At 45.0% G+C, this 26,704-nt stretch overlaps 2 protein-coding genes across 4 annotated transcripts; both read right to left on the reverse strand.

Moving 5' to 3' along the window:
* Window positions 1-2,802: 2,802 nt before the first annotated feature.
* Window positions 2,803-14,732, reverse strand: cwf19l2 (CWF19 like cell cycle control factor 2). Of its 2 annotated transcripts, none has more exons than XM_037460179.2 (19): window positions 14,592-14,732; window positions 13,623-13,733; window positions 13,077-13,196; window positions 12,861-12,971; window positions 12,497-12,616; window positions 12,063-12,156; window positions 11,676-11,791; window positions 10,890-11,502; window positions 10,497-10,716; window positions 9,418-9,529; window positions 8,541-8,642; window positions 7,116-7,244; window positions 6,517-6,654; window positions 4,551-4,763; window positions 4,129-4,245; window positions 3,828-3,983; window positions 3,638-3,718; window positions 3,427-3,528; window positions 2,803-3,122 (listed from the first exon to the last, which is right to left on the reverse strand). In XM_037460179.2, exons 1-19 carry the CDS (start codon window positions 14,682-14,684, stop codon window positions 2,985-2,987), a joined length of 2,886 nt encoding a protein of 961 aa, XP_037316076.2. In that variant the 5' UTR covers window positions 14,685-14,732; the 3' UTR covers window positions 2,803-2,984. The 2 variants fall into 2 exon arrangements, with proteins under 2 accessions (XP_037316076.2, XP_037316069.2); XM_037460172.2 differs by having other exon boundaries at window positions 11,676-11,794.
* Window positions 14,733-15,099: 367 nt separating this feature from the next.
* alkbh8 (alkB homolog 8, tRNA methyltransferase) lies at window positions 15,100-24,874 on the reverse strand. Of its 2 annotated transcripts, none has more exons than XM_037460189.2 (12): window positions 24,485-24,874; window positions 23,785-23,918; window positions 23,580-23,680; window positions 23,329-23,460; window positions 22,992-23,087; window positions 22,650-22,754; window positions 21,981-22,051; window positions 18,801-18,907; window positions 18,030-18,190; window positions 17,597-17,862; window positions 16,225-16,374; window positions 15,100-15,936 (listed from the first exon to the last, which is right to left on the reverse strand). In XM_037460189.2, the coding sequence occupies exons 1-12, from the start codon at window positions 24,620-24,622 to the stop codon at window positions 15,202-15,204; spliced, it is 2,196 nt and encodes a 731-aa protein (XP_037316086.2). In that variant the 5' UTR covers window positions 24,623-24,874; the 3' UTR covers window positions 15,100-15,201. The 2 variants fall into 2 exon arrangements, with proteins under 2 accessions (XP_037316086.2, XP_037316094.2); XM_037460197.2 differs by having other exon boundaries at window positions 24,514-24,620.
* Between the last annotated feature and the right edge of the window lie 1,830 nt (window positions 24,875-26,704).

Raw genomic sequence — 26,704 nt, forward strand, 5'->3', positions numbered from 1 at the left:
GCCCCAATTGGGGATTGTTTTGTTAAAAAAAATGATTACAGCATAGGGTTACGGACACTGTATACGTAACGCGTATTTAAACACAACAGGTGGTGGATGAGGGCGAGATCAACATCAACAGCAGCAAACGATGGCCCTTGGGTCAACTGACACGTCCATCCGCTTTGTTTCAAACGTGCAATTTAAAATAAAGGTTTTTTAAAACGTTGGGTTATCGTTCCTGTCCATTTTTACAGTGTCGTATGCGGTTTCTTTTCATGTAGACATCTGGTAACAAACAGATATTTCCCCAATGTTCAAACGGCAATTAAGCAAAATCCGATTATAATCAAACAGCCACGGGCGTTAAAACCAAGTTCACAACAATGTGCCAAATGTGTTCAACATGGCTATTCAAGGGCAAATGTGTCTTCACGGGGCGGGTGGTGAAGCTGGCAGCGGTGGCACGCGCTTGTACCCTCCCATCAGAGAACAGAATGGTGCACACGTCGGCACTAATCACAGCCATGACCTTGACCTCGATTGGCAGAACATGTCTGGTCAATGAGGGCGCAAAAGGACGAGCAGAGAGCGAGGCGTTGGAAACAGGCGTGATGCTTGCATCACACACACACGCACACAGTAATTTCCTGGAGGTACCTACTAATTCATTTGACTTTCTGAAGCAGCATGACCTCAATAGATTGCATAGAATTTAGCTCATTCTCTCTCTCTCTCTCTCACACACACACACACACACACACACACACACACACACACACACACACACACACACACACACACACACACACACACACACACACACACACACACACACACACACACACACACACACACACACACACACACACACAGTCTCTCTTGCTGTTTCCTTATCTGCTCGCTTGCTCTCAGCAATCAGTCTGCCATCCATCAGTAATAATGTGTCCATTTAATAAAGCCAACACAGCAATGGAATGAAATACGGTTTCGGGGAAGATAAGCAACAGCAAAGGCTGAGTGCACAGGGCAAGCGCTCCATAACTGGGTGCTCAGGGGATTAGAATAAACAGAAGGGGGCACCTCCTGGTGTCATGGTGATCTCATTCAATGGGTACTTCTGACATGGATGGCATCATTTTTGAGTAACATTACCATGTAATTGGAGGAATGAGCGATTCAGCTCACAGTCTGCACTGTTGCCTCTTAAGAGCGACCTGAACAACGACGTGCAACAGACGGAAGTACAGGATCGTCTCCGCTACAACCATGTGGTACATGTGCATTGCGTCTCACACACAGAAACGTGGACTCCCGGGTGTCAAATAAATACACGCAAAAACAACAGGGGGAAAAACACTCGTGTTCAGCAGAATCTTTGAGCCTGAAAATAATTGTAGTTGTGGAATGCAGGAAGATAAGCGCTTTAGCACGGTGACTGACACACACCTACACAATGAAACAAAAAAATGGTACATTCATCAGTTACCTACCACATCACTCACAGACACACGCAAAGTACACCGAGTAGTTTGATGTTCTGTGCCGCTCGCTCGATTCTTTTTCAATTTTGTGACCCAAAGGACGTTGTATCATTGGCTTAGAAATGACCAGAAAGGAGATATGCGTGCGCGTGTGGCTGAGACGGGGAGAATAAATGTCCGTCGCTGTCATAAATCTGCCCTCAGCCAATCTAATTGGCCATAACCGTATATCACTGGAGAGCACTCTTCTGCTTGTAACCACAAACCTTGGCCTCTCTGTCACTTCGCCTCGTATAAAAAAAAAAAAAAAAAGCCTGCTGCACCGGCACAATGGACGGGTTCAAAACAATACAAAGAGGGTTAAATAGCAGAAAATTGCATGTTGTGGTGTTACACAAAAAAAAAAAAAAAATCAGCATTACGGACTCAGTCGACATGATCAATGCACATTTCGATTGGCCGTTACATCATATCCAGTGAACAATCAATAATTGGCTCCATTGACTTGACCCGCTCGCTACAATGATAACAAACTCACAACTGTTGCTCTTCAGGGGAAGTGAATTCCCTCCGTGCCCTTGTGTCGTGAACGTTTCCTTTTAATAGAAGTTTAGTTTCAGCAAACATTATTTTTTTTTAATGAATGCAAGTCCAATAGGCCCAGTGTTAAGCGTGCGATACGTAACAATGAGAGTCCTGAACATTCTTACCCCGTGTGAGCACGAGGCGACAATTAATCTAATAAAAGCAAAATCCGACTCGCTCAAATTTCAGCACTAACCAGCTGCAGCCAAGTACCACATGGTGTCGGCGACGGCGCCTGTAAATGAGATTGGTCTCTGAAGTGATGAGCTAATCAAGGAGCATGTCAGGGCAAGGTGGCTAATTGCTCGTGGATACACTTGCACATGTGCATGCGATGACACTGAAAACCTCTTTGAATAAAAAGACAGCTGCAAAGGATCACGAGGCCACAGAGTGATAAATGAAATACCAGGGAAGGAGAACGAGGAGGCGCATTAGCGGCAGGAGACGCTTTAAAGGGTCTTTGACACGGAGACACACCAGAAGCTGCGTCATAGATGTTCCACAACCCACCAACTCACATACGTGGAATCAAGGGAGATAATTCATCACATTTGATTGAAATGCATAAGCAAATTATGTCATGTTTGTTTGTTTAAAATAAGTAACTGACAGAAAGATTCTCGTGTCTTATTTGATCCTGAAAAACCTAAAACTTCGCATCCAATCTGTTTTGGCCTTGAGGGCCGTTTCAGCATTAATAAACAGCAACACAAAACCATTTCTGGCACGTGTGACGTTACGTTTGGTGGAAATAACAAAAATCTAAATCACTGTTGTTTTATTTCTTTATTCAATTAAAAGTGTTTAATATAAGAAATCGTACATCAAAGACAGAATACATAGTTGCCAGAGTGTCCGCACCAGTGTGTGTGTGTGCGTGTGTGTGTGTGTGTAATCTTCACTACTCCGCATAGTGTAACCCTTTGTGTCCATCTAGCCCGTCTTGGTGCAGTCGTACGGTTTCCACCACTGAGAGAACTGGAGGACCTTTTTCCTCTGGTCGTCAAAATTCTCTCTGATCAGCTTTCTCCAACGCCGCGGCTCCAAGTCCATCATACCTCCTACCACTTCCTGTAAGGGGAAAAGGGGATTTGGTCATATTGAAATAATTCGGTAATAAACTAAAAACAACTTGCGATTGAATAACATGAATCTAAAATGAAGACCCATCGAAAAAGGACATCGGAATGATACTGTGGGTAAATCTAGTTTAGGCGAGATGCACAACTGCATTTCCCACGTGTGCCATTAATGCACCTTCATCAAACCATCCGTAGCGATGGCCCACAGTCACACATGGAGTGTAACATTTCATAGGACATTGTCGTCTTCTTACAGTAGGACCAAGTGTAACAACCTTGATTCACACACTAACCTTGCCAAAGTAATGGGGGAATTTTTGTTCATTTTCAATGACGTGAGCAAACCCTCCCTGAAGTCCAAAGTCGACAGCAAAATAGGGCAGACCTCGAGGAACCTACGAGGCACAACAAGAACAAGCACGAAATAGTTAGCGAGGATTGACAAAAGAGAAATCTCAAGAGAAATAATGGACAGAAAGAGAGAGAACCATGGAGCGGCCTTACAGAATGGCGGATGTCTTTGGAAGAGAGTTCGATGACTTTCTTGTTCATTGCCCATTCATCGTCACACTCCATTATGGCTTTCTGAAGGCACACAAAAACAGTATCAACACGCAACTCAAAACAATCCGATTTCCAGCGTAGAACCCGACAAAACCAGAATCAGAATGATTCGACCCCGACACTCACGGACCTTAAAGTATATGGGCGCCATGTGGCCCAGTTCTTGGGGTAGTGGGATGCACTCCAGGACCATGTGTTGTCTTCTGCGCGGGTTCATGTGCGTCTCCATGAACACACAGTCTAGCTCCTGGGACTCAAACATCTGCACCAAAGTTCGCCGGAAAAGCTGGGGAAAAAAATGCGTATTCTTATGCGTATGAAAAAGAAAGCAGCATGTGGTTCTGATTGTATCTACCCGTGCTGTAAGCACAGCATAGACATTGGAAATGGTCCCTTTGGCCTTTAGACGTGGAAACCTCTGACTGGCTGACCTGCATTTCTGACCACACGTCCTCATCCAATCCGGTGGCGCAGCAGTGATGCTGGAGGGGACAGATCCGACAGTGGCCCTCGGCCATCGACAATCCCGCAGGCAGGCTCAAGTACACCTGCACGCAAAGCGGAAAGAGGTCAGTAATGCAATTCATTTCATTTAAGGCTGCGATGATTGGGCCATTGATCCGTTTATTGCCGGGGAAATTAATTGATTGATGTTTTCTGACTCCAGTGGAAAAGATATTTTGGGTTTGGGTGAAGGAATCCCTTTTAAAGAAACCTTCATATTGGAAAACCAAGTCAATGATTTGCACTTTTTCTTGATAAAAAAGGACTAGAAAAATCAATCCATTAAGCGACAAATGACGTCCCGATAAAGTCTGACAATCCAACCCCTCGTGCATTCAGCATCCCTTACCTTGCTCCCTATCGCCACTATGAGGTGCTTCTGGAGCTCTGGGCTGCTGAAGCACTGCTGGCATTTCTCCATGCAGGCGGCCAGCCTCCTGCTCTCCCCGATGGCTCTGCTCCTCATCCTCTCCTCCTCCCTCCCCTCGCCCTCCCGCTGCGCCGCGCTCGACACAAACATGTCGTCCAGCGTGTAGTTGTCACCGTCCGTCTTGCCCATCATCTGTGGGGGGGGGGGGGGGGGGGGGGGGGAAGTGGTGGAGACGAGATGGAGAGAAGTGGGAGGAGAGTTTAAAACAGCAGTGTGATCATGAAAAATCTCTTGTGTTCCCCCCCCCCCCCCCCCCTTTTATTGATACAGCGAGTATACGCAGTTTCCACTTTTCATTTCAGGCTTTAAAAGCTTTTTAAAACAAGGACGGAAGTCTTTGCAATCCGACCGTGGAGCTGCCGGCTGTTCCATGGTATCTTTACTAGTGTATGGAGGTGCCGACACAATATGACCATCCGTCAAACAGCGCTGGATGCGAGCTAACAGTGCGAGGCAGGAGGAGTATCGACCCAGGCGTTTCTACGTCTGAGTATAGTCACCATGGCGACCGGGCAACAGGTTGGAATTGTTGTGCATGGGCGAGCATGGCTGAAGTGTGTGTGCATGACTCGCTGTGTAGGAGTGAGTGTGTGAGTGAGAGTGAAAATTGGATTAGTTTAGTGACAGTGTGGGAGGGAATGTGTGTGTGTGCTTGTGTGTCCGTAGGAGTGAGTGTGTGCAAAGGACTGCGCCTGAGTGCGTAGCAGCACATGCTACATTGGTACAAGAGACAGAGAAATAACCAGCCTTCAACGCTGATGATTGTTTCTTTACACGCCTTGGCTCATGATAAATGGACACATTCTGGACGCCGTGTACATGATAGATTAGCAATTCAGCAAGTCGCAGATGAGTGGAAGGGGTCTGGCACACTACTCATTCCATTTCAAAATACACTACAATAAATCTCTTAAGACAATGCTTGTTTACTGACAGACTTTATCCCTGACCAACAGATAAAACTGGTATTTATAGACGCCCTGCCATGGTAACTTAAGATGTATTTTTAGTGTCACTCTTTCTGGGTGTACCTTTGCATGCATGCATGTGTCATGAATTCTAGTGGTGTGCCTACAAATGTGTACGAGGGGGGGGAAGTGAGCCAGTGAGGTCAGAGGAAGTCGAAGAACGGAAAAGCGCGGACAAAGCTAAAGCATTTTGTCGTTTTTTTGTCGCCAAGGCAACTCCTTTTAAACACCTTTGTTTATCAATGCTTCCCTTTCCATTTCCCTGAGACGCAAATACGCACACGCCTGTCAGTAAGAATCCCTACTTAGAGGCCGAGAAAAACAAAAAAACAAAAAGAGGATTGGAGGAAGGGTGCAGTCTGCAGAGCTGCTGAGAGACTGACACATGCACCCCAACCTGCCAGGAGCCATCTGCTGCTTTCCAGCTCGCAGTGGACGAGAGAGAGAAGTAGATGCAATAACACGAGTGGATGATCCCGGGAACCAAATGCATACAAGTCTGACAGAACAAATCCTCAACAGCCATCCATCCTAAAAGTATTACAATGACTGGAAGTAATCCTTCACATAAACACAGACCTAGATTTGTGGATTTTGTAGACTTGCACATTTACCGTGCCATATTTCTGTCGGGCTTCATACAAGTGCCCCAAAAAAAATACTTCTTTCTACTGAAGTACACACACCAACTGCATCCTAGAAGGAACCACACATCTGTACTTGATAATCTTATCACCTAAAAAGGAGCAAGGAGCTCAGCTGAGGAGGACACAATAAACCTTTATGTCTTGCACCTTTGGTTAGAAGAAACAACTTGTGTTGCCTTGGTGTGGAATAAGGCCAAAGAAGCCATGTTGCTTATTTCTCCAAGTCAAATAGGACACAAGTTATTTTAATGTGGGGTAATTAGTTCGTACCTTGGAAGCCATGCGAGCGTAGAGGGCGGTCTGATCCTGTGGAGTGCTCATCTTCTCCCTCCTCACCATCTCCTTCAGACCCACGTTGTCATCATCCTGGAAGTAGCGCACGCGCTCCCCGTCGACATGGGTCTCAATCTGATGAGGGAGAAAGAGAGCGGAAGACTTTAAAGCCATTGCAGTTGCAAAAGTGACCACAGAGAGAAGAAAATGGACAAAGCGACATTGTGATCGCGAGGCAAACGGAGGGCGAGACCGACAGGAAGGGAATCAGGGCGACTTAATAAAGTCATAATAACCGTCAACCGAGAGCGGACTGGAGAGCTTTGCTTACAACACACGTTTCAACTCTGAGTCAGGTGACGTCCGTGCTCTCATTCCACCCTCTGATGAATACCAAACGACATGGAACAAACAGAAGGACACAAACCTCCTCTTGCCCCCCCCCCACACACTGCCCCGGTTCCCAATCCCTCCGTTTTTCAGTTGCAACAATGTGCAGCGTCTCAGACTTTGTTCGACGTTGTGCCTTTCTGATGCAGTATTTTATTTTATTTTTTCTCCAGTCATTTCCCTCGTGTTCATCCCTCTCCCTTTACCGCTTTCTTCTTCCGCCGGCCTCCGCGGGGTTCCTGGGGTCCAGAGGGGTCGTTGACAGGCCAGGCGCGACCCGAATGGTCGCTTCTGAACAGCAGGACTTCCTGGTCTTCACTTGCGTCAACTGTGACCTAAAAAAATAAAATAAAGTAGATAAAAGATAATGGCTCAATAGGGATTTATCAATGATGTGATGATGTAACAGTGCCTGCAACCCAGGCCAGAAATGCTGACCGCATTAGTGGACACATGCGTTAGTCCCATCATGGAGAGCCCTGAAGCTTCAAGTTTATTCCACTAATAATCAGGGCTCTATCACAATAAGAAGACACAAACTCAAATGAACACCTACAATATTTTTAAACTTTCTGTGTTGAACTAGATTAAAAAAAGACAAATGCAGTTGAGTAGTTATGCAGAGCTCTTTTAAATGGTTTGAAACCAAGTTAAAGAAGAACTGAGCTCTGTTCAAACTTCAGGAGGTAGAATGATCCGATAAAACTACGGCTTCAGTGCCAATGTAGCCCTGAACATGATGGAAGAGCACGATTCCCCCTCTTCTTTTTAAAAGCTCCACGACGTCGTGAAAATATGAGCCAGACGGGCAGCGAGAGTCCAAACACTGAATTGCGAAGACGAGCCAGAAGTCTTCTGCAACAAGAGCGACCGGGAGGATCTCTGTAGGGTGCAAATCAACAGCACTCCGTCTCTAGAGCTGGAGTACCTCTCAGCTGAAGAGTTAAGCTGTTGGGTCAGAAACCGTTTCACCCTGCCTTTCATTTGGGACGGGACAGCCTTGGTGGGGATGAACTTGGCCTCTCCTGAAAAGGGTGATCCACTGCATGGTTTGTATAAATAAACCGAAATAAACCAAACTTTACTCCTGCATACACAAGAGAGCGCGTACGTGTCCCTCACTTTCGTGTCCTCTCACACACGTCTCACGAGGGCGCACTCTGAGCGACCCCCGGTAGGAGAGTGCCGTTAAGGCAGACATTTGTTTCCCATCAAGGTCATCGGAGCCACGCATGCCGCCAGACGGGAGAGCAGAGCGGGAAAGACACTTCAAACAAACAAATTCCTTTTGGAAGCAGTCGGACGTAACGGGCGGAGTTTATTTTTCATCGGAAGACAAGTAGGCATGAATCACTTTCTTCCCCCGGGGGAGATGGCTGCTGTGTGTGTGTGTGTGTGTGTGTGTGTGTATACATATCGACAGTACACCATATATCTATAGTACACAATGACTGCAGTGGAAAATGTACGCGATTACACATGTAAACAACAGCCGTGCGTATCAAGGTATGTGATCTTAACCAATCAACCTATATCAGCACAGAGGACCACTGTTCTCATTAAACACCAAGTATGTTTAGGGGGGGGGGATTTGAAAACGTATGTGATATATATATAAATAAAATACAGACCTGCTTTGATTTCGCCGCGTCTTGCAGAATCTTCCGGGCGGCGTAGTTCTCTTTGGCTTTGTGTGCCGCGTCCAGCTGTGACTTCAGCTTCTCAACCATGGCCTGAAACGCACATGCACACGACACCCATCGCAGTCAATATTGTAGCGTGCACGTTTTTTGTGTATTCAAAAGGAAATCCAAGAACAGAATGAGGACGGTTATAAACCTAACGCACAGCCTATAAAAGTAAAGCCAGGCGGAAGCATTGGAAGGCGGATTCAAACAGCTGTTACCGGATAACCCGACGAATGTCAGATATGTAAACAGAAAACCACAGCTGCAAATGAGCTTTAAGAGCTGCATTTTAATACACAGCTGAATCATTTCGGAATCCAAGTCTTGTTTTCTCCCGTGCATGTTGACAACCGGCAAAAGGCTTTAAGGGCTGAACACTGAAACTAGAAGAATGAGGAGAAAAAATTTAATGTACAAGACAAAAAAAGGCAGGTGCATTTAAAACACACACGCGCACGGTAATATCGGTTTGATTGCTTTGTCTTGTCGGGAGATGCTGGATGTCAGATCCATATCACTTAGCGTTATAGATTGTGGCAAGTGTGTGTGTGTTTGTTTAAACAGCCAGGCAGAAGAGTGTGTGCATATGACTGGTAGACCAACAACACCAATCTGGGATTTATGTCCTGGAAGTCATTTACGTGTCCCTTTTAGGAGGGGCGAGGCTTCACAGATCTTCTTCTCCCTCTGGGGCCCTTTCACAAGTAATTTCCTCTTTAAAAAAAGAAGATTCCTAAAAACAAGATTGTCGGGGCGGGGAAAAAAGCGAATGATCTCATATTCAGCCCCACAGAGACAAGCTGTAACACCACATGCTCACCATGTTGCCCATGATCTCCGCCTTCACCAGTTTGGCTCCCAGTCGGTTCATTTCCTCCTCTGACAGCAGTGGAAGCTCTTCCTCCTCTTCTTCCTCCTCCTCACTGTCACTCCTAAGAAAAAGGAGATTTCTTTTTTTTTCAGGGGTATAGCAAAACCATTTAAAGAACTGGATTTTATGACTAATACCGTGTCACTAATCCTAAACCCTCGAATGGGGAACTTATGTGTGTGTTTAAATCGAACCATTTACTTGCTTTCTTGTGTACAGGCCTGAGCTGCAGCCTGGGCAGCATCGTTCTAGGCTATTACCCTTCTCATAGCCTTATTTCATTCTGCTGCCACTGTGCAGACTCATTTCATGCCATGCACCTTCATCTAAACGCGGCAAAACACAGCAGAACTCAGAAGGCTTCATGAAGCAGTGATGTTCAGACATCTGTCCTACAACGGGGACAGCGCGTTGGGTTATACGCTGCGATACTGCTAGTGCAGTTCAGACTATGCACTATGTGAAGAGCATATGCGTGTCTATAGGTCGGTTACTAAATATAGTGCTTGAGATACACAGACAGACAGAATTAGTGCGGATAACGTGCGAGTTCAGAGGCGGGGGAGGTTTTTGATGGGATTATCAAGAGCAATGTCAGAAAGCAGCTCCCTGCAGGTCCTTTGAAACTAATCAAGTACACATGTGAAGATACAGCCATGATTTATGGAAGGGATTACAGTGAGAACGTCTCCAAACAAGGATTAATGCTTTTATGCACCGTGTCTTGATGTTCCATTAGTTGTTCTGGTTCTGTGCGCGTTGGTCTGTGTCCATGACAACACACACACACAAGCTGCTAAGAGGACATGATGATTAAATATAGCTTACTTGTACTTTTCTTACACAATTAAGGGATTCATCCATGAAGAGGATTAGGTTTACTTTGAAAGTATCTCTGGTTTTAGGCTTTAAATTAGGAATACTTTTAGAACTATTTTTTATAAAGTCCACCCAAACAATATTCAATTGATACGGTGGAGTCCGACATCACTTTTGCTTCTCAGGCAACAAAACGCAAAACTCCCAACCTGGACGTCGTCACGGCAGCTTTTCCCCCGCGCGCCCCGTCGTGAGGAGCCGTGATGGTTTTCCCAGGACCCCTCTCTTTCTCCTCAGACTCCCGAGCGGGATGGCCGCTCTGCTCCCGGGCCGGCCTGTTGCCACCACGTGGACCAGAGTCCTCGTCGTCGGAGCGCGGCTTCAGGAATCCCGTGGACGGCGGCGCACGGGGAGGACGCCGCTGTGGAGCTGCACGGGAGGGAAAATGCAAAGCACGTTACTTCAGGTATCGCCTGTTCTGATTCCTGATATGAGTTGAGCAGATGTGTGACCCATGTCCTTTTAAAAGTGGATTTAAAAGAAAGGGCGCACACGGTGCTTCACATATGACAGGTGTTAACATCCAGCAGACATCCACCCACCTTCACCGAGGTCATCATCCTCGGAGGGCTTGAGGAAGCGGCTTTTAAGCGAGCCAAGCGAGGGAGGACGTTGGCCCCAATTTTGACCAGATGATGACGCAGCACTTTCTCTATTTTTCTTTCTATTCTTTCCACTGTCACTGTCACTCTCTTGTTCATCATCTCTTTCTCTGTTGTTCTCTGCATCCCTCTCCATTTTGCTGTCTCTTCCTTCATCCTCCTCTCTGCCTCTTCCGCCGTCCCTATCTCTGCCATCATCTCTTTCTCTGCTTCTTCCTCCGTCCCTGTCTCTTTCATCATCTCTTTCATCATACCTATCTCTAAACCGGTCTTCGTCTCGACCTCTCTGTCTGCCTCGATGTCCTCCCCTCTCCCTGTCCTCCCCTCTACCACCATGGCATCTCTCTGTGTCTGTGGGTGAGGAATCCCTTTCGTTTCTTCTCCAACGCTCCCTCTCTTCCCCATCTCCATCTTTTCTCCTCCATCTCTCTCTGGCCTCATTCCCGCCTTTTCTCCACCCCCCTCTCGCGGATCGGTCACTTTCACCACCTCTGCTTTGTCCATACACTGCTTTCTCAGCCTCTGCCAGTCTTTGCTGGAATTCCTCCATTGACTGTTGAAGGGGAAATACATGTTGATTTAGTTCATCATTTACAGCACGTTGTTATGACATATTTAGGGTTTTTCCCTTGCCACACACACACGGCAAAAAACTCAATTTACAATAAAGTGAATATTACCATGTGGTGGATTAATAGCTAAATAGTGCGAGCCAGCAGAACTCACTCCGTATCGCTCGGCCACCACATCGTTGAGACTGCGCTGCTGCCTCTCCGCAGTCTCCTGCATCCTCTGGTAGCTCTTCCTCAGCCAGCTCAGACCAGCATCGTTTACAACGGACCCTGCTGGGAACGGGAGGAACAAACACTACGTGTCGTGTTTTTCCATTCTACTTTTTCCTTAGCTGGAGGAGAATAGTGAGGACACCCTGGGCTACGGAGGACACTTTCATCAGAGACACTGATGACTCTGCCTTTCCTTTTGGATAGCTTGACTGTTAAGATAACACCAATAAACAAAGTATGAAGTAATGTTCTAAAATCAAAAAGTGGTTCTAGTATAGTTAACATAGCGGGACAATTTACAGTGGGGTTGACCGATATCTGTAACTACCTTTCTTAGCTGCAGTGCTAGCCATTTCCCCCGGGGGCAGACCAGTTCCTCCATCTTTCCAGTATGGGTTTAGCTCCAATTTGTGCAAACCAGCCTGAGGGAAACACATAATATATACGCATTAATGCCAATAGAGCAGATGAAAACACCACGCAGAAAACAAAGTGAAAATACATTAATAAATAAAACAAACACACTACACTACTACAGGATACTGTCAACTAAGAAGCGGCAACCTCTGTTACCTTGGTAACCATGTGGTAAAGTGACATGAATGACTGCCAGAGTGTTTTCATTCCGTGCATAAACAGACGTGATCACTCTTTATCTCCCTTTCTCACTCACTCGGGAAACTGTGCTGTGGGATTAAAGTAACAGGTGCAAGAGCAATCTGATGACACACAATATTTAGGACAGGAACCATACACACATACCTGTTCAATGGCTTGAGCCTTTGCCCTCTCCTCATCTTTCAGCCGCTCTTTCTCTGCCCTCTTCTCCGCTGTCGACGTGGTTTTCATGGCCAGAAAGTCGAAGGTCATCCATTCGTCTCTCTGTGTGACAGAGATAGAAATATTTATACATAGATTGACAGTTTGGTGTTATATATGTTGTAGGTTTGGTAATTAAACCAGATGAAGCAAATAATGCCTGTATAAAACACCATCACATCTCAAGATACAGTATTGCCTGTAGACACTTCATTTTGCTACTTTATCCATCTCCATTGTGGGAAATAGGGAGCAGTACTGTTGTATTGAATTGACTGTGTTGCGCTATGAGAAGAGAGAACGTTACCTGGACATTGTGTGCAGGGTTGAGGTTGCTCTCTGAAGGCTTGGACTCAGCAGGAACCTTCCAGGCTTTGGCAGCTTGAGTTGAAGCCTCAACCCACTCATCCCCCGAGTCCTGACTCACAGAGAGAGGAAGAGAGGGGGAAATGATGATGGTGAAGGAAAACAGACCAAGGGATTAACTCATTCAAATAAAAAGAGAGGAAACATAACGACTCACCTCTGAGCTGTCATCAGAGCCATCTTCTGTTGTCGTCTTCTTCTCCTTCTTGGTCTTCTTTTTTTCCTTTTTCTTTTTAGATTTCTTCTCTTTCTTCTTCTTGCTCTTCACAGACTCAACCTATAGATCCCGTGAATGGTTTTATTCTCTTTTCACTGGTTGCATTGGTTGTTATCATATATACTCCTGCCATCACTCAACCACAGTAAGAATGGGGGAATTCTTCCTCCATCTAGGGGTGTGATTCACCAACTTAAGCACGCATAGTTGTTGGGTTAACTTAAATGTATTGTCACATACTGTTACTCTACACACACATGACATTTGACTTCCAATCCTAAGCATTAGGGTCAGGGAGCAATTTTCAAATTCTGAGTACTGCATAAGGACACTGCTTCAACATGCATCATGAGGGCAGCGAAAGCAGAGATTTACGTTTTTGTACGATTAGATAATACTTGTCTTTTGCGATACAGTTGTGACTCGGCAGGTGTTCGACTAAGATGCTTTTGCCGTACAGTGGAAAAAAACAACTTTGTCTCTTACTTCCTCTATGTCCTGCAGCCTCTGGTTGATCTCAGGGAGCATCCAAGTGTCCTCTCCTCTCAGCCTCTTCAGCTCCTTCCTCTTTTCTTCCTTATCATACTGCTGCTTGGCCTGAATGACAAAAAGAAAATATAAAATCATTATTCAGAAAGAAAATAAAGTAGAAAAGTGTGGTTTCAGACAGTCTGCGCAAATACTTTGGGCTGAAATGATTTGTAAATCTTGTTTTATGAAAGAGAGGGTGTCAACGCCCGGTAACAACACATTTGTGACATTGGACATAATGAAAACATAATCTACTTGAAGTGATACTGCTGATGTGATTGAGGATTTGCAAATATTGCAGCGATTCATCATTCAGTTGCAATGAAAAGCAGCAGCGGAATAAGACCCAGCCACGCTCTTTGCTCTGGACCAGTTGGAGCACAGATGAGCGCAGGCAGATACTGTGATTACAACCTTTCACTGCTCATCTACAGCAAACCTCACGTGTCTGCACCATCTGCTCTGTGTATCACGCAAACACAGCTGCACGGCAGAAACAGTTCTACACCTGTGGGCATATGCGATTACAACAAAGTACACCGGGGGAGGTGATGAGTGACATAGAATCTATAGCGAACACAACAGCGGGTCTCCTATCTGCCCCTGCAGTGTTTGTCCTGAGGCGGTAATTCCCTGCCCGCACGAGCGGGTTAATGCGAAGAAACAGCGGGGCTCATTGCTGGCCGGGAGCAGGCGAGAGGCGCAAAGTTGCCGATTCCCATCACGGGTAAGGACAGAAAAGCCCAGTGTTGAGCCGCCGAGCTCATTCGGACCCAGGTGTCAGGTTGACTTACGGTTCGCTAGCCGTTGGACTCCCGAGCTAGTTAGCTTGCATTGTGACTAACGTCAATTGGCTGCACTCAAAACAGAGGCTAATGTAGCCCATTACAATGGGCTTTTTACTACACAGATTACAAGTGTTACCTTTTCTATCGCCTCCTCTCGTGCCTGTCGTTTGTTATCCTTTCTTTCTTCGATGTAGCTCGTACTCTCAAAACTGACTCCGTGCGCCGCCATGACACCCAACTGCCGTCGTTAAGTGTCGTAAAGCGCTTTCACTCAGCCGTTGCATTGTTGTTCTTGTAGTTCAAAAACAAATTGAAATTGCTTACGGATAAAAATCCACTGACGGAAGCTCCTCAATTCATACTTTTTTCCAAGAATTATTTTGAAAGTTTTAGCGTGGTACTTTTCATTACAATGCTTGACCTGAAGCGTATTTACATTTAGATAATGCACTTTTTTACCGTTTTAACTTTTGGGTTACACAAAAGCAGGTTATGTTTACAACCTTTGCTTTTTGAGAACCTCCTTAGAGATATTCTCCAAGAGAAGACTGTTTACGTTTGCTACTTTCAGCATAAGCTGACCCCAGGATTGTTAGGGCCACGAGTCAGACCTTTCCAGGGAGTGATGAAAGAGCACAACAGACACCTTTTTTTGTATTTAAGTTTTATGCCGTTAACATTCCATTAAAACTCATGTTTAAACATTAATTTGTCTCTAAATGATCACAAATCATAAGTCTGTCCAGTCATGTCCCCAAGGCCTTCTTCACTAAAATAACACACCAGTTCCCCTGATCGTGGTAGCTGCTCTGCAGGGTGACTCCGGCCTCCTGACTGCACAGCTGCTCCAGCTCCCCCTGCTGGAACACGTGGTAATAGCGGTGAAAAACCGGCGCGGCATTGCTCTCAGACTCCGACTGCAGAGCGGAACTGGAGGTCTGAGTAGTGTCGCCGCTTGCACCGTTTTTTGAGTATGGGCTTGCAGTGGCAGCGCTGGTGTCCAGACCTGATCCAGAGTCCGTGTTAGAGAGAAACCCAGAACTGGGATCAGGATTACAGCCTAATTTGGCAATGGAGCTTGAACCCGAAGTCTTTGTGGATTTCTCTCTCGCTTCATCCTTCCTTTCACCCTCTCTCAATTCTTCCTCCACCCGTTTTTTCCCTTCTTTCAGATGCCAGGGAACCAAAAGGTCCTGAGTGTTGAATGCTGTTCGGTTGGTGTGCACACCGAGTTTGCTATCACTCGCATCTTGTATGTCTTCTAAATGTCTGCTAGTATGGATGCTTGATTCCCCGTGAGCTCCCTGGCTGCTTCCTGTTGTTTCTGTGTTTTCAGTGGGGCTGTGCTTCTCCGGATGCTCTTTGAGGTACTTGGATCTCTGCTTCTTGTACTCTTGTTCAAAGGCCCAAACGTAGATGAGCGCTCGACCCCCGGGCTTCAAAAGTCTCACCAGCTCCCTCACTGCTGCCAGGCGACGCTCCTGCAACACACACACACAAACTATTTATTTCAGCACTTCTATGTCACACTCCATGAGAGGAACCCCATGGAAGGTGCCGTGGGATTTAGCCCACATTTGGAGGCAAACCTTGAAATCTTAGTTTTTAAAATGTGGTTACATCCCTAAAGATATTCCATCAGTCCTCACAGTCCAGACAGCGGTGACTGCTGAACAATTGAATGATCTGCTCGTATTTGTGTTGGGTCAGCTTTCAGAAAAGTTGCTGTATTTGTCTTTGAATAGAAAAGATGATTTCAGTGTGTGTACCTGTGTGGAGAAGTGGTGTATGACTGCTATGGAGATGCAGGCATCACACGAGGCTGTTCGCAAAGGGACACGTAGAGCATCAGATACAAACGCCTGAAAACCCCTCTGTACACAGATCTGGACAAGAGCACTGCTACGGTCACAACCGACCTGAAAGAATAAAACACACAAAAAAAAAAAAAATCACTAACAGGAACACAGGTAAAGTACATGTTTTTTTGTATTTACACTTTTTGATACTAAAGCAAAAGCAAGCTGCATTTCTTCCAATGTTACCAAAGTGAGCGAAGAAAAGTAAAGACATAGGGAGCTGGAAAGAAAATAATAAGAAAGATCCAGGAACAAAAGAAAGAAGGGCACAATAAGAAGGGAATTGAATGACAGCGATGATTAACACATTTCATCTCAGAGCAATTCAATCAAGCTTCCAATCTCCTCCCATAAGAGACTGAGGTGATGAGTGATGGTGAGAAATACTACAAGCACACTTAATCTCAAACTGATGCAAGAAAGGTCAAGTTTTTTTCCTTTCAATGAAAAATGTCACTCTGCAACGGGAGAGAAGTGAGAGGGGAAGTATCGTGAAGACAGAAAGGAGCGGAAAAACAGCAACATTCATCTCAGGGTGTGTGTGTGTGTGTGGGTGAACCTGCACGATCACACGGTTCGTTCTAAATCAGGTTAAGCTGCTTGCACGCATCCACAAACCTTAAACATTAATATCACTGTGCATTCATAAACAGAAAATGTAGGATATTGCCATAGAAACTGAGCTAATACAATGACATGACAACCAACAGAAATCAAAGTAAGCAGCACAGGCCTCAACCAGAGGAAATCATCCCGATTCCCTAAGTGTACTGATTCAGTTTATTCAGCAAACTTTAAATGGAGGCACAAATTTCACACTTGAGACTATTAATAAAAACTACCTTCTGACATATGTGTGTCATGGTTTGCATTCAAACATTATGATGTCTTGTTGTTTGGGTTACTAGTCGGTTTAATCTCTACCGCACTTGTCAAAGATATATTCCACCTCGACTGAGGCACAAAATGACCTAATTATTAATTATTATTCTGAACCACTATTGCTTGACCTCATTGGAAAACGTCACGGAGGCAAGGAAAGATGGTTAGGAGACTTCATGAGGAGTTAGGAAAAGCTTTGAAGCTCCTTTTTAGAATGAGCAAATTCTGTTCATGAAACGGCGCCTGCAGTTACGACATGACTGTGTCATGTGGTATTTACCCTGGGGATAATCTAAGAAGCAGCTGCAATAGAACCATAATGGGAAAGGACATTTCTCCACGGGGGTCGCTGGAGTATCACAGGAGCGTGGACATTATGGTAATACACGACGACACTCACCGCCATCACCTCTGGGTTGAGCCCCAGGTATTTCCCGTTTCCGCAGCCCACGTCAGCCAGCACGGCGCCAGCGGGGAGCGTGGACAGGAAGTGGCAAACGCGAGGCCAAGGGGAGTGGCGAGTGCTGCTGAAGTGTGAGGCGATGGCATCATACACCCGGTGCACATACTCCTCCTCCAGAAGGGCTGCGTCGGCATGGCAACAGGGCAGTGAGGGAGGAGACGGCGCCGGCGGAGCTACCTGGCTGTCACAGGCCGATGGGAAGGCTGGGGGGGGGGGGGGGGGCAGGGGGGGGAGAGAGAGAGAGAGAAAGCAGTCCATCAGTATGTGCATGCTTTACACCTGGTGATTTTCAAGGCAGAATTAAGCCAAAAGAGGTTTGATCTATCGATAAATGGGAATACTGTCTTGTCTTAGTGAACATCGCGCTCACCACAGCCACAGGGTTCATGTCTTATCTTGCGGAATGTGAGAGAAGTGCGGGTGTCCCTCTTGCTCAACGTTAGATGGCTGTATGCACTGAGGTCGGGAGCGGTGCGAGCAGAGGATTGTGGGCCGCAGGCCGGCACCGTGTCAAACTTCCGTGGAGTTATCCTGAGAGGAGGTAAGAGACAGTTACATTACATGTCATTTAGCTGACGCTTTTATCCAAAGCGACTTACAATAAGTGCATTTCCACATATAGATAAAAACTCAGAAGAACAAGTAACAGTTGGTTGGTGGTAGGTTGGTGGTTGACTGGCAAAAACAAACCCAATAGGAGGAGATTTGTTCAACAGGGCGTATTTTACAATGTGATCAAACCCTGTGATATTGTTTAATCGTTGTGTATTAAGGGATTAGAAAGGAACGAGAAAAAAAAAAATCCACAGACTGTATTAAAGATGAAAGAGGAAGAAAGGAACTAACTCCTACTTGACCTAAAACTCACGAGGGCTCAACAGTATTGGGTGGCCAGGTTGCCTTTTGGACTTAACATATATCAGATTGGGTAATTGCGAAACAACGTTGAACTGAACCAACAATGACACTACAAAACTTGGCCGTGTCACATTTACACTCATTATTAAGCAGACGTGTAACTGCAGAGTGTCTCGACTCCTGAAAAGATTAAGGGACTCAAATTGGCAACATAGACATGTGCATGGAGATAAAGTGACTCCCAGCGGGGGGAGACTGTTCCATCGGACACGGTCCGCCTCACCCGTGTGTCCAGAGGTATCTGCTCTCCCCCTTCATCACCAGGAGGCTCCGCCCTGGCAACACCACGGCAACAAGACGACCATCTGGATGACGGAACTCCATCACCGTCTGCATTTAAAATGAGAACGTTTAGACCCCACACACACACACACACACACCGGCAGGGCACAACTATCGATCTCTTTGTACGGCACAGAGCTCGTTTGTCTCTCGCAGCAGCGCGGGTGACTTAACAAATGGAGCTGATGAGGAAACGCTGTATTTTAGAACGATAATGACAGAAGAACGGAGTGGCCACATCACGCTCCATATTTGATTTCCGCTTAATGAGGTTGTTATGAGGGCCTTTACCGACCGGTCGATGCACAGCCTCCTTATGGTTCTGTAGCTGCTACAGCCATCTGACAGCATATAAATAAGTCTTTTGGCATTTATGTTGAATGGAATCCAATTAACATTTTAATAATCCAGCGGTGTGGTCTCAGACTGAATATTCATTCGTACTGCTGTGCAGAACTAGTTAATGAAGAAATGCTGGTTTAAACTGCGAAGCGATTATTATACTCCCTCAAAACATTCTAAATGAATGAACACAAAAGGTTTTACTCAGCTAAAAAAGTAAAACCTGAGTAAAGCTAAGTGACCGTATGAAACACACACACACACACGCACGCAGCTCTCTCGCTAACAACTAGTAGATCATCTCCACGCCAGCAATGCTGTTTGATCCCGATGTTTCCTCACAGCAGTAACAGCAGGAGCTCTGCTGGGAAATCACATCTACACAATTTCAAACCGCATCTCTCAGACTTCAGACAGCAAGAAAATTGGATTTTGTGAAGTGGAGTGTGTGTGTGTGTGTGTGTGTGTGTGTGTGTGTGTGTGTGTGTGTGAGAGAGAAGGGCGGGTGGGGTGTCAGACGAGTGTTTGTGTGTGATCATGACATTGCTACATACACTCACCGGCCACTTTATTAGGTACACCTGTCCAACTGCTCGTTAACACTTAATTTCTAAGCAGCCAATCACATGGCGTCAACTCAGTGCATTTAGGCATGTAGACATTGTCAAGACAATCTCCTGCAGTTCAAACCGAGCATCAGTATGGGGAAGAAAGGTGATTTGAGTGACTTTGAACGTGGCATGATTGTTGGTGCCAGAAGGGCTGGTCTGAGTATTTCAGAAACTGCTAATTTACTGGGATTTTCACGCACAACCATCTCTAGGGTTTACAGAGAATGGTCCGAAAAAGAAAAAACATCCAGTGAGCGGCAGTTCTGTGGGCGGAAATGCCTTGTTGATGCCAGAGGTCAGAGGAGAATGGCCAGACTGGTTCGAGCTGATAGAAGGGCAACAGTGACTCAAATAACCACCCGTTACAACCAAGGTGGGCATAAGAGCATCTCTGAACGCACAGTACGTCGAACTTTGAGGCAGATGGGCTACAGCAGCAGAAGACCACACCGGGTGCCACTCCTTTCAGCTAAGAACAGGAAACTGAGGCTACAATTTGCACAAGCTCATCGAAATTGGACAATAGAAGATTGGAAAAACGTTGCCTGGTCTGATGAGTCTCGATTTCTGCTGCGACATTCGGATGGTAGGGTCAGAATTTGGCGTCTACAACATGAAAGCATGGATCCATCCTGCCTTGTATCAACGGTTCAGGCTGGTGGTGGTGGTGTCATGGTGTGGGGAATATTTTCTTGGCACTCTTTGGGCCCTTGGTACCAATTGAGCATCGTTGCAACGCCACAGCCTACCTGAGTATTGTTGCTGACCATGTCCATCCCTTTATGACCACAATGTACCCAACTTCTGATGGCTACTTTCAGCAGGATAATGCGCCATGTCATAAAGCTGGAATCATCTCAGACTGGTTTCTTGAACATGACAATGAGTTCGCTGAACTCAAATGGCCTCCACAATCACCAGATCTCAATCCAATAGAGCATCTTTGGGATGTGGTGGAACGGGAGATTCGCATCATGGATGTGCAGCCGACAAATCTGCGGCAACTGTGTGCTGCCATCATGTCAATATGGACCAAACTCCCTGAGGAATGCTTCCAGCACCTTGTTGAATCTATGCCACGAAGAATTGAGGCAGTTCTGAAGGCAAAAGGGGGTCCAACCCGTTACTAGCATGGGGTACCTAATAAAGTGGCCGGTGAGTGTACATGCACCACTGGCAAATTATCTGAAACCACAACTGAATTCGGTCAAACACACACCCGCTGTTCCCATCTGAGGATTTTAGCTAATCAATTACACTAGTGGAATGTGAGTAAATCGATGGCGATGCAAGACCATGCATGAGTCTCCCATGCACACCCACAGTTTTATTTCCTACCTCTCTTCCTGAAAACACAAACGAGCTCAATAAACCTGTCAAGTGTAACACTGTTTCACGTGTTAAGCTGCAGACTATCGGGCGGTAGGCTGACAAGAAATGTGATGATGCTCTAAAGAATTACATCAGTTAGTGAGTTAGACTAACTACACCCATAGATTAAAGAAATAATAAAACCAGTTTTAATAAAGGCTTTGACTGGCTTAATCACAAGTACTGGCGAGTTTTATAGGAAATTGTATTGTTCAGGGTATTGTTTGTTAAATAATAATAATAATAATAAGTCTAGAACAATCACCCTTAAGGAACTCAATTAGCATCACATACCATGTGACACCATGTAGTCACAACTACAATAGTCAAGGACAAAGCAGAACCCACTGTTTAAATTGTGGAATTGTTTTTTCTGCTCTTCATGAATTGTTCAAAGAAATGTCCTACAAACAGGGAGACTCTGAAAGAGTCATTAAGTGCATTATCTACCCACCGAAAGCCACAGTGAGCATGAGATAACAACAGATGTTGCAAGCCAGGGGACACACTGTTCTCTGTAAAAATCACAAGGACACACAATTCAAACAAACATACTGTTGCACACACATCTCTGATCTTTGTGCCCCCCCCCGCCCCCCCTTCTCCCGGGAACAGAAGAATAACACTAAATATGATCATTTTTGAGCAAAAACCCAACACCACAAGGAATACACGAAAAGCTGTGAATAGCCATAGACAACTCTTTTTCTAACTTTGCATCACTGTCTGATGCTGAAATGTAAGAAGCTCCTGGATGAAACGGTTGAAAATAACCAAATGATGCACCGGCTTCTCACCATTGCTCCCAGGCTCAGCGACAGGATGGTGTCCTCAAAAGCAGAGTGAGTGTCCACGTGAGGAGGAATGCCTGTAAATATCATATGTACATTTAATTTAAAATAGTTATTATAGTCAAAATGTATCACAGGTCTTTAAATAAAAGTGACTAATTTGTCTACCCATTTGTTGTGATCTTAAACACTATTGATGTTAGTGATGCATGAAACTTGACACACAATTCATTACCATTGATTTAAGGTTTTACAAGGCCCTAAAATGTTACTGCGTCGTGTAAATCTATTTACACAGAAGTGAGAGGAACCAGCGACCTTCATCACCCCTCAGTAATGTATTCTAGACGTTCTGTTGCCACCTTGTGGAATAAATCAATATAATCCAAAGGAGTGCCTTGATGTTGACAGAACAGTAAAGTAGTTTTAATAACCACAGCTTCTGTAAACTTAGTGAGTAAACTTTCAGTTTCCACAAGTCTGTACTTGGTCTCACCATATACAGCGCACCTGGAGCAGGTAAGTATCACTTAATCATCCAGAAAATCTGTGCTTGCATCATATATTGAGCCCAGAATGGCACCAAGTTGGAAACGTTTATATTTTTGTCATTTATTTATGGTTATAAACTATTTTAAATAACATGATATCTGTCGTATAAAAAATAAAACTCACCCTGTCCAGACTCATACTGGTTGACAGTCAGCTGGTCTGGCAGGATGTCGATGTGCTTGTCCTTCACACAACGCTCGAGGACAGGTAGACACTCCTGAGGAATACCTGGACACACACACACACACACACACACAAATTAGTGAAAAGGTGAAAAAAATAGACACATCTTGATGCATTTTCTGTGTCGACAAATAAAATCATTAAATCATCATTAAATGCACCAACAGAACCCCAAAAATACAATCATGCTTTATAAATCGCATGTTTCATTTGAAGAAACATTTTAGGACAACATTGTAATTAGCGAGTAAAAATGTATTTTAGGTAAAAAGAGTTGCTTACCTGCAGCTAAAGGCTTGTCCTTATCCACGTTGTTGTTATCATAGCGAAATTCAAAGCCGTAATGTTTCACTTTTCTGTGTTTCAGGGCTTTTTTTGCTAAAATGCATTAGAATAAAGTCAGCTCAAATTCTTGTGTTTCATATCCAAATCATATTCAATAGCTTTATACATCAAAAGTAAACATTATAGTTGATTCATTAGGCCTGTCGTCAAACTATTACTCAAGTCTATGAGTAGATAGAATTTCCTGAGTGATCAAGTGAAGATCTACGGAGCAAATTAGGTCTACATTTGAGAAACAGACAAGCAGAAAAGGCTCATTACAGTAGCCGCTCACCCGTGAAATCATCATTAGTAGACGACCAGTCTATAGCAGCGAGCAGCAGAGCCTCTTCCTCCTGGGACACAAAGTCCTCCACCAAGGCTAATCCATCAGGCAAAGACACGGATACTTCCTCTTCACAGGTTACTGCGTACACAGAAAATCACATTACTACGTACTGTTGAACTATGCAGTAAACAATGCCTCAGATGGCTTTAGCACACCTGACCATAGCTGAGGTTTGCCTCTGTGTTTTGGGCAACTACCTGAGTTGACATAACTGAGGTAGAGCGTGACGCTGCTCTCTCTACATTCAAGCTTTTCCCCATTGAGGCGGATGTGGGCTTTCCGGGCACTCTCTTCAGACCTGGAAACGAAATCACAATAAATAAATAACGGTGTGAGTTTTAACACCAAAAATCCTCCAGAGAGGTTGAAGCAACTTCCTGGAGTGACATAGCGCTGGTGTACCTGTATGTGACGAAGGCGTACGGCTTGTGAGGGTGCATGATCAGGGTCTCCAGCTCTCCCATCTCTTGCAGCGCTGCAGACAGCTCCTCTCGACTGACTCCGTTCCCCAGGCCGCCGTTCGCCACCACCAAAGTCTGAAGAGAGAGACAACATTAACAGTTTGCGAGATGGCAACACAAAACGGGATAATTACTGTTTGAGAAATCACAACATTAAACCCTACTCGTCCAGAATTGATATATTCTTCAGCTGTCGGTTTGATAAACTAATACTTTTATACTTTGACAGATCCTAAAGAAACTATTTCATAATGGCTTCATGTTTTCACAGTTTAACCTGCTAAACACAAACTCTGTTGTATTTATTGATAATCAAATGAGCCCAAACTTACGTAACAATGTAACTAGTTGATGGGGAAATCCAACTCGGGTGCAAAACAGCATACAAGATTTCAATTTCTATTATCTTTCTTTTAAATCACCATCATTCAGAAGCAAGCTAAACGAATACCTCAAAATTAGCAAGCAATCTAGTGGCCTGCACTCTTTTATTCAATTCAAATAAACTTAAAAATGACTGCATTATGCTTGCTGCGTTTTAATAGCGATAAAAAAAGAAAAGAAGTAAGCTAACAAGGAGCGGCTACATGTTGGCTAGTTCTCTCGTCGCTGTCACTTGCTAAATATTAATTTTCTGTTACCTTGGTGGGCTGCGGTGTTGTGCTGATACCTTCATGTTTCAGCAAAGTGTGACTGGCCTTTATCTGCTTGCGAAGGACTTTTCTGTCCTCTTTGCTCCTTCTGACAGCTCCCACGCTGTTTCCAGCACTAGAGTCCATGGTACGTCCCCTTAATGTGGTCCGGGTGCAACAATCATCGAGGACTGAAGGTTCCCGCCTAATCTCGTCCCACGAAAGCAGAGTCCCAGCGCCGCTTTCTTTTCTCAGGATCAGGAATCAGGAAATGTTTAATTGTCATAATATGTCAGACATACGTGGAATATGACCTGGCGGTTGGTGCATGACGGCAGACAGTGTGACAATGACATTACATTACATTACATTATGTAAGCTATTATTGCACTCCTGTTCCGGTGTAAGTGCTTTTATTGTGAAGGAGGAGAGGAAGTAGACGAGGGGTTCAAGGTTGTGAAGAAAAGGTGACGAGTAATAAAGTTGCGGCCGGTGTTTCGTGCCTACTGGTTTTTGAACCTACTGGTTTGGCTGCGCGTGCGTGTTTGTTTTGCCCCGACAGCGGCAGATGTTGTCTGCCTTGGTCACCTGATTCGTCACAAATTCGCAAACATATTGCTGAAAATGTTCAAAATGCATCCCATATCCAATGCAGCGATTATGATTGTATAAGTGAGCACTACATCACTGACACGTATAAAGAAATAAATAAAAGAACATACATTTATTAAAAGATCGCCACCTGGATTCGAACTCACGCAGTCGAGCAAAACAGCAACACATTACAAGAGGGCGACGCTACGCCGTCGGCCAACCAAGCTTTCAAGTCCCCTCGCTGATTTCAGTACTTGTCATGAAATTGCACATCGTCAGGGGCAAACAAACCTTTTGGTTCAGGGTCAGCCAAGACAACTGGTTTGGTGGGCGTATCATGGAACACTTCCAAACATGTGTATCGATACTTTTTTCGCAAGACTGCAGCCTGGAACCTCTGGCTCTGTAGGCAAACTGCAGGGGCTCTGTGAGGGGGTCTGTGAGAGTCTTCAGGTGGGACAGGACTAGCCGTTCAAAAGACTTCATGACTACAGAGGTCAGGGCGTCGGGCCTGTAGTCATTCAGTCCTGTGACCCTGGGCTTCTTGGGAACAGGGATGATGGTAGAGGCTTTGAAGCAGGCTGGAACATAGCACGTCTCCAAGGAGGTGTTGAAGATGGCAGTGAACACCGCAGACAGCTTGATGATTTAATCGCATACCTGCCTCTTTTGAAGCCCTTTTTCCAAGCAGATATGTTGTTGTATAAAGCAGAAATAACACCTTTTGGCTGTGTTACACCAGTAACAATGTGCAGCAATACATTGTAAGCCTACGCTGTACGTTTGGCAGTGCAAAGGGTTAACTCACTCTATATTTTATGTAATGTGGGGTACACAGTATCTCAGTACACAGTGTGAGAGAATCTCAGTTACACCGGAAGGCGGAAGCAAAGAGCGCTGATTTTGAACAGCGCAATGCGCCAATCATACGCCCCTTCCTTCACATGCCTTGAAGTCCGGGCTCGCCCGTTCAAGTTCATAAATACTACCATATTCAAGGGACGGAAATTTCATTTCAGGACGTTTTCAGGGGAGAAATTAGGTGTTTAAGCAACATTTCTGCAGTCGGTTTGTTAACATTCAGCCATCGTAAAAAATTCCATTGGGGATGTCGGAGATGTGAGGTGTAGTTAACGGGACCATCTGATGCCTCCAGCACCGGGCGGTCAGCCTCATCTTACGCCGCAGACCTTCCATTTTCCAAACAGAGCCATTCCACTGCTGCATCATTTTTATTTATTGATTGAAAGCACACCCTTTTAAGTTTCTTTCTTACTGTTGTTATTTTTTCTTTCCTCAAATTCAAATCCAACCAGCGTGTCTTCAGTAAAAGTAAATAAAGAAAAAACAATACGGTGAAGATAGTGTGTAGATACCAGAGGTGGCTGGTGGAAAATTTCCTACATAAGACTATCCAATCAATTTCATAAAACATCCCAGAATGATTTAAAACAAAGCTGCAATGGTATCGGAAACGCAATACTAATTTGTAGGTCAATAATTACCATTTATTGCAAAACAAAAAATAGTTGTGAATAAAAGGATAACAATCTTATTTGTTTCACTCTCACAGGAAATGCAGTGTAATACATCTAGGTATCCATCTATCTATTTTGAAATAGCGCCACCAGCCCA

Source organism: Pungitius pungitius, chromosome 3 (assembly GCF_949316345.1).
Source record: "Pungitius pungitius chromosome 3, fPunPun2.1, whole genome shotgun sequence".
NCBI lineage: Eukaryota > Metazoa > Chordata > Actinopteri > Perciformes > Gasterosteidae > Pungitius > Pungitius pungitius.

Coding starts and splice junctions, on each gene's coding strand:
- cwf19l2 (XM_037460172.2), bottom strand. CDS start 14,684: ATGGCGGCGCACGGAGTCAGTTTTGAGAGTACGAGCTACATCGAAGAA. Junction 11,503..11,675: donor TGGTGGCCGAGCGATACGGA/GTGAGTTCTGCT, acceptor CCCCTTCAACAG/TCAATGGAGGAATTCCAGCA. Junction 4,764..6,516: donor ACGCTCGCATGGCTTCCAAG/GTACGAACTAAT, acceptor CCCCCCCCACAG/ATGATGGGCAAGACGGACGG.
- alkbh8 (XM_037460189.2), bottom strand. CDS start 24,622: ATGGACTCTAGTGCTGGAAACAGCGTGGGAGCTGTCAGAAGGAGCAAA. Junction 22,755..22,991: donor GGACAAGCCTTTAGCTGCAG/GTAAGCAACTCT, acceptor GTGTGTGTCCAG/GTATTCCTCAGGAGTGTCTA. Junction 18,908..21,980: donor CGCTGAGCCTGGGAGCAATG/GTGAGAAGCCGG, acceptor TTTTAAATGCAG/ACGGTGATGGAGTTCCGTCA.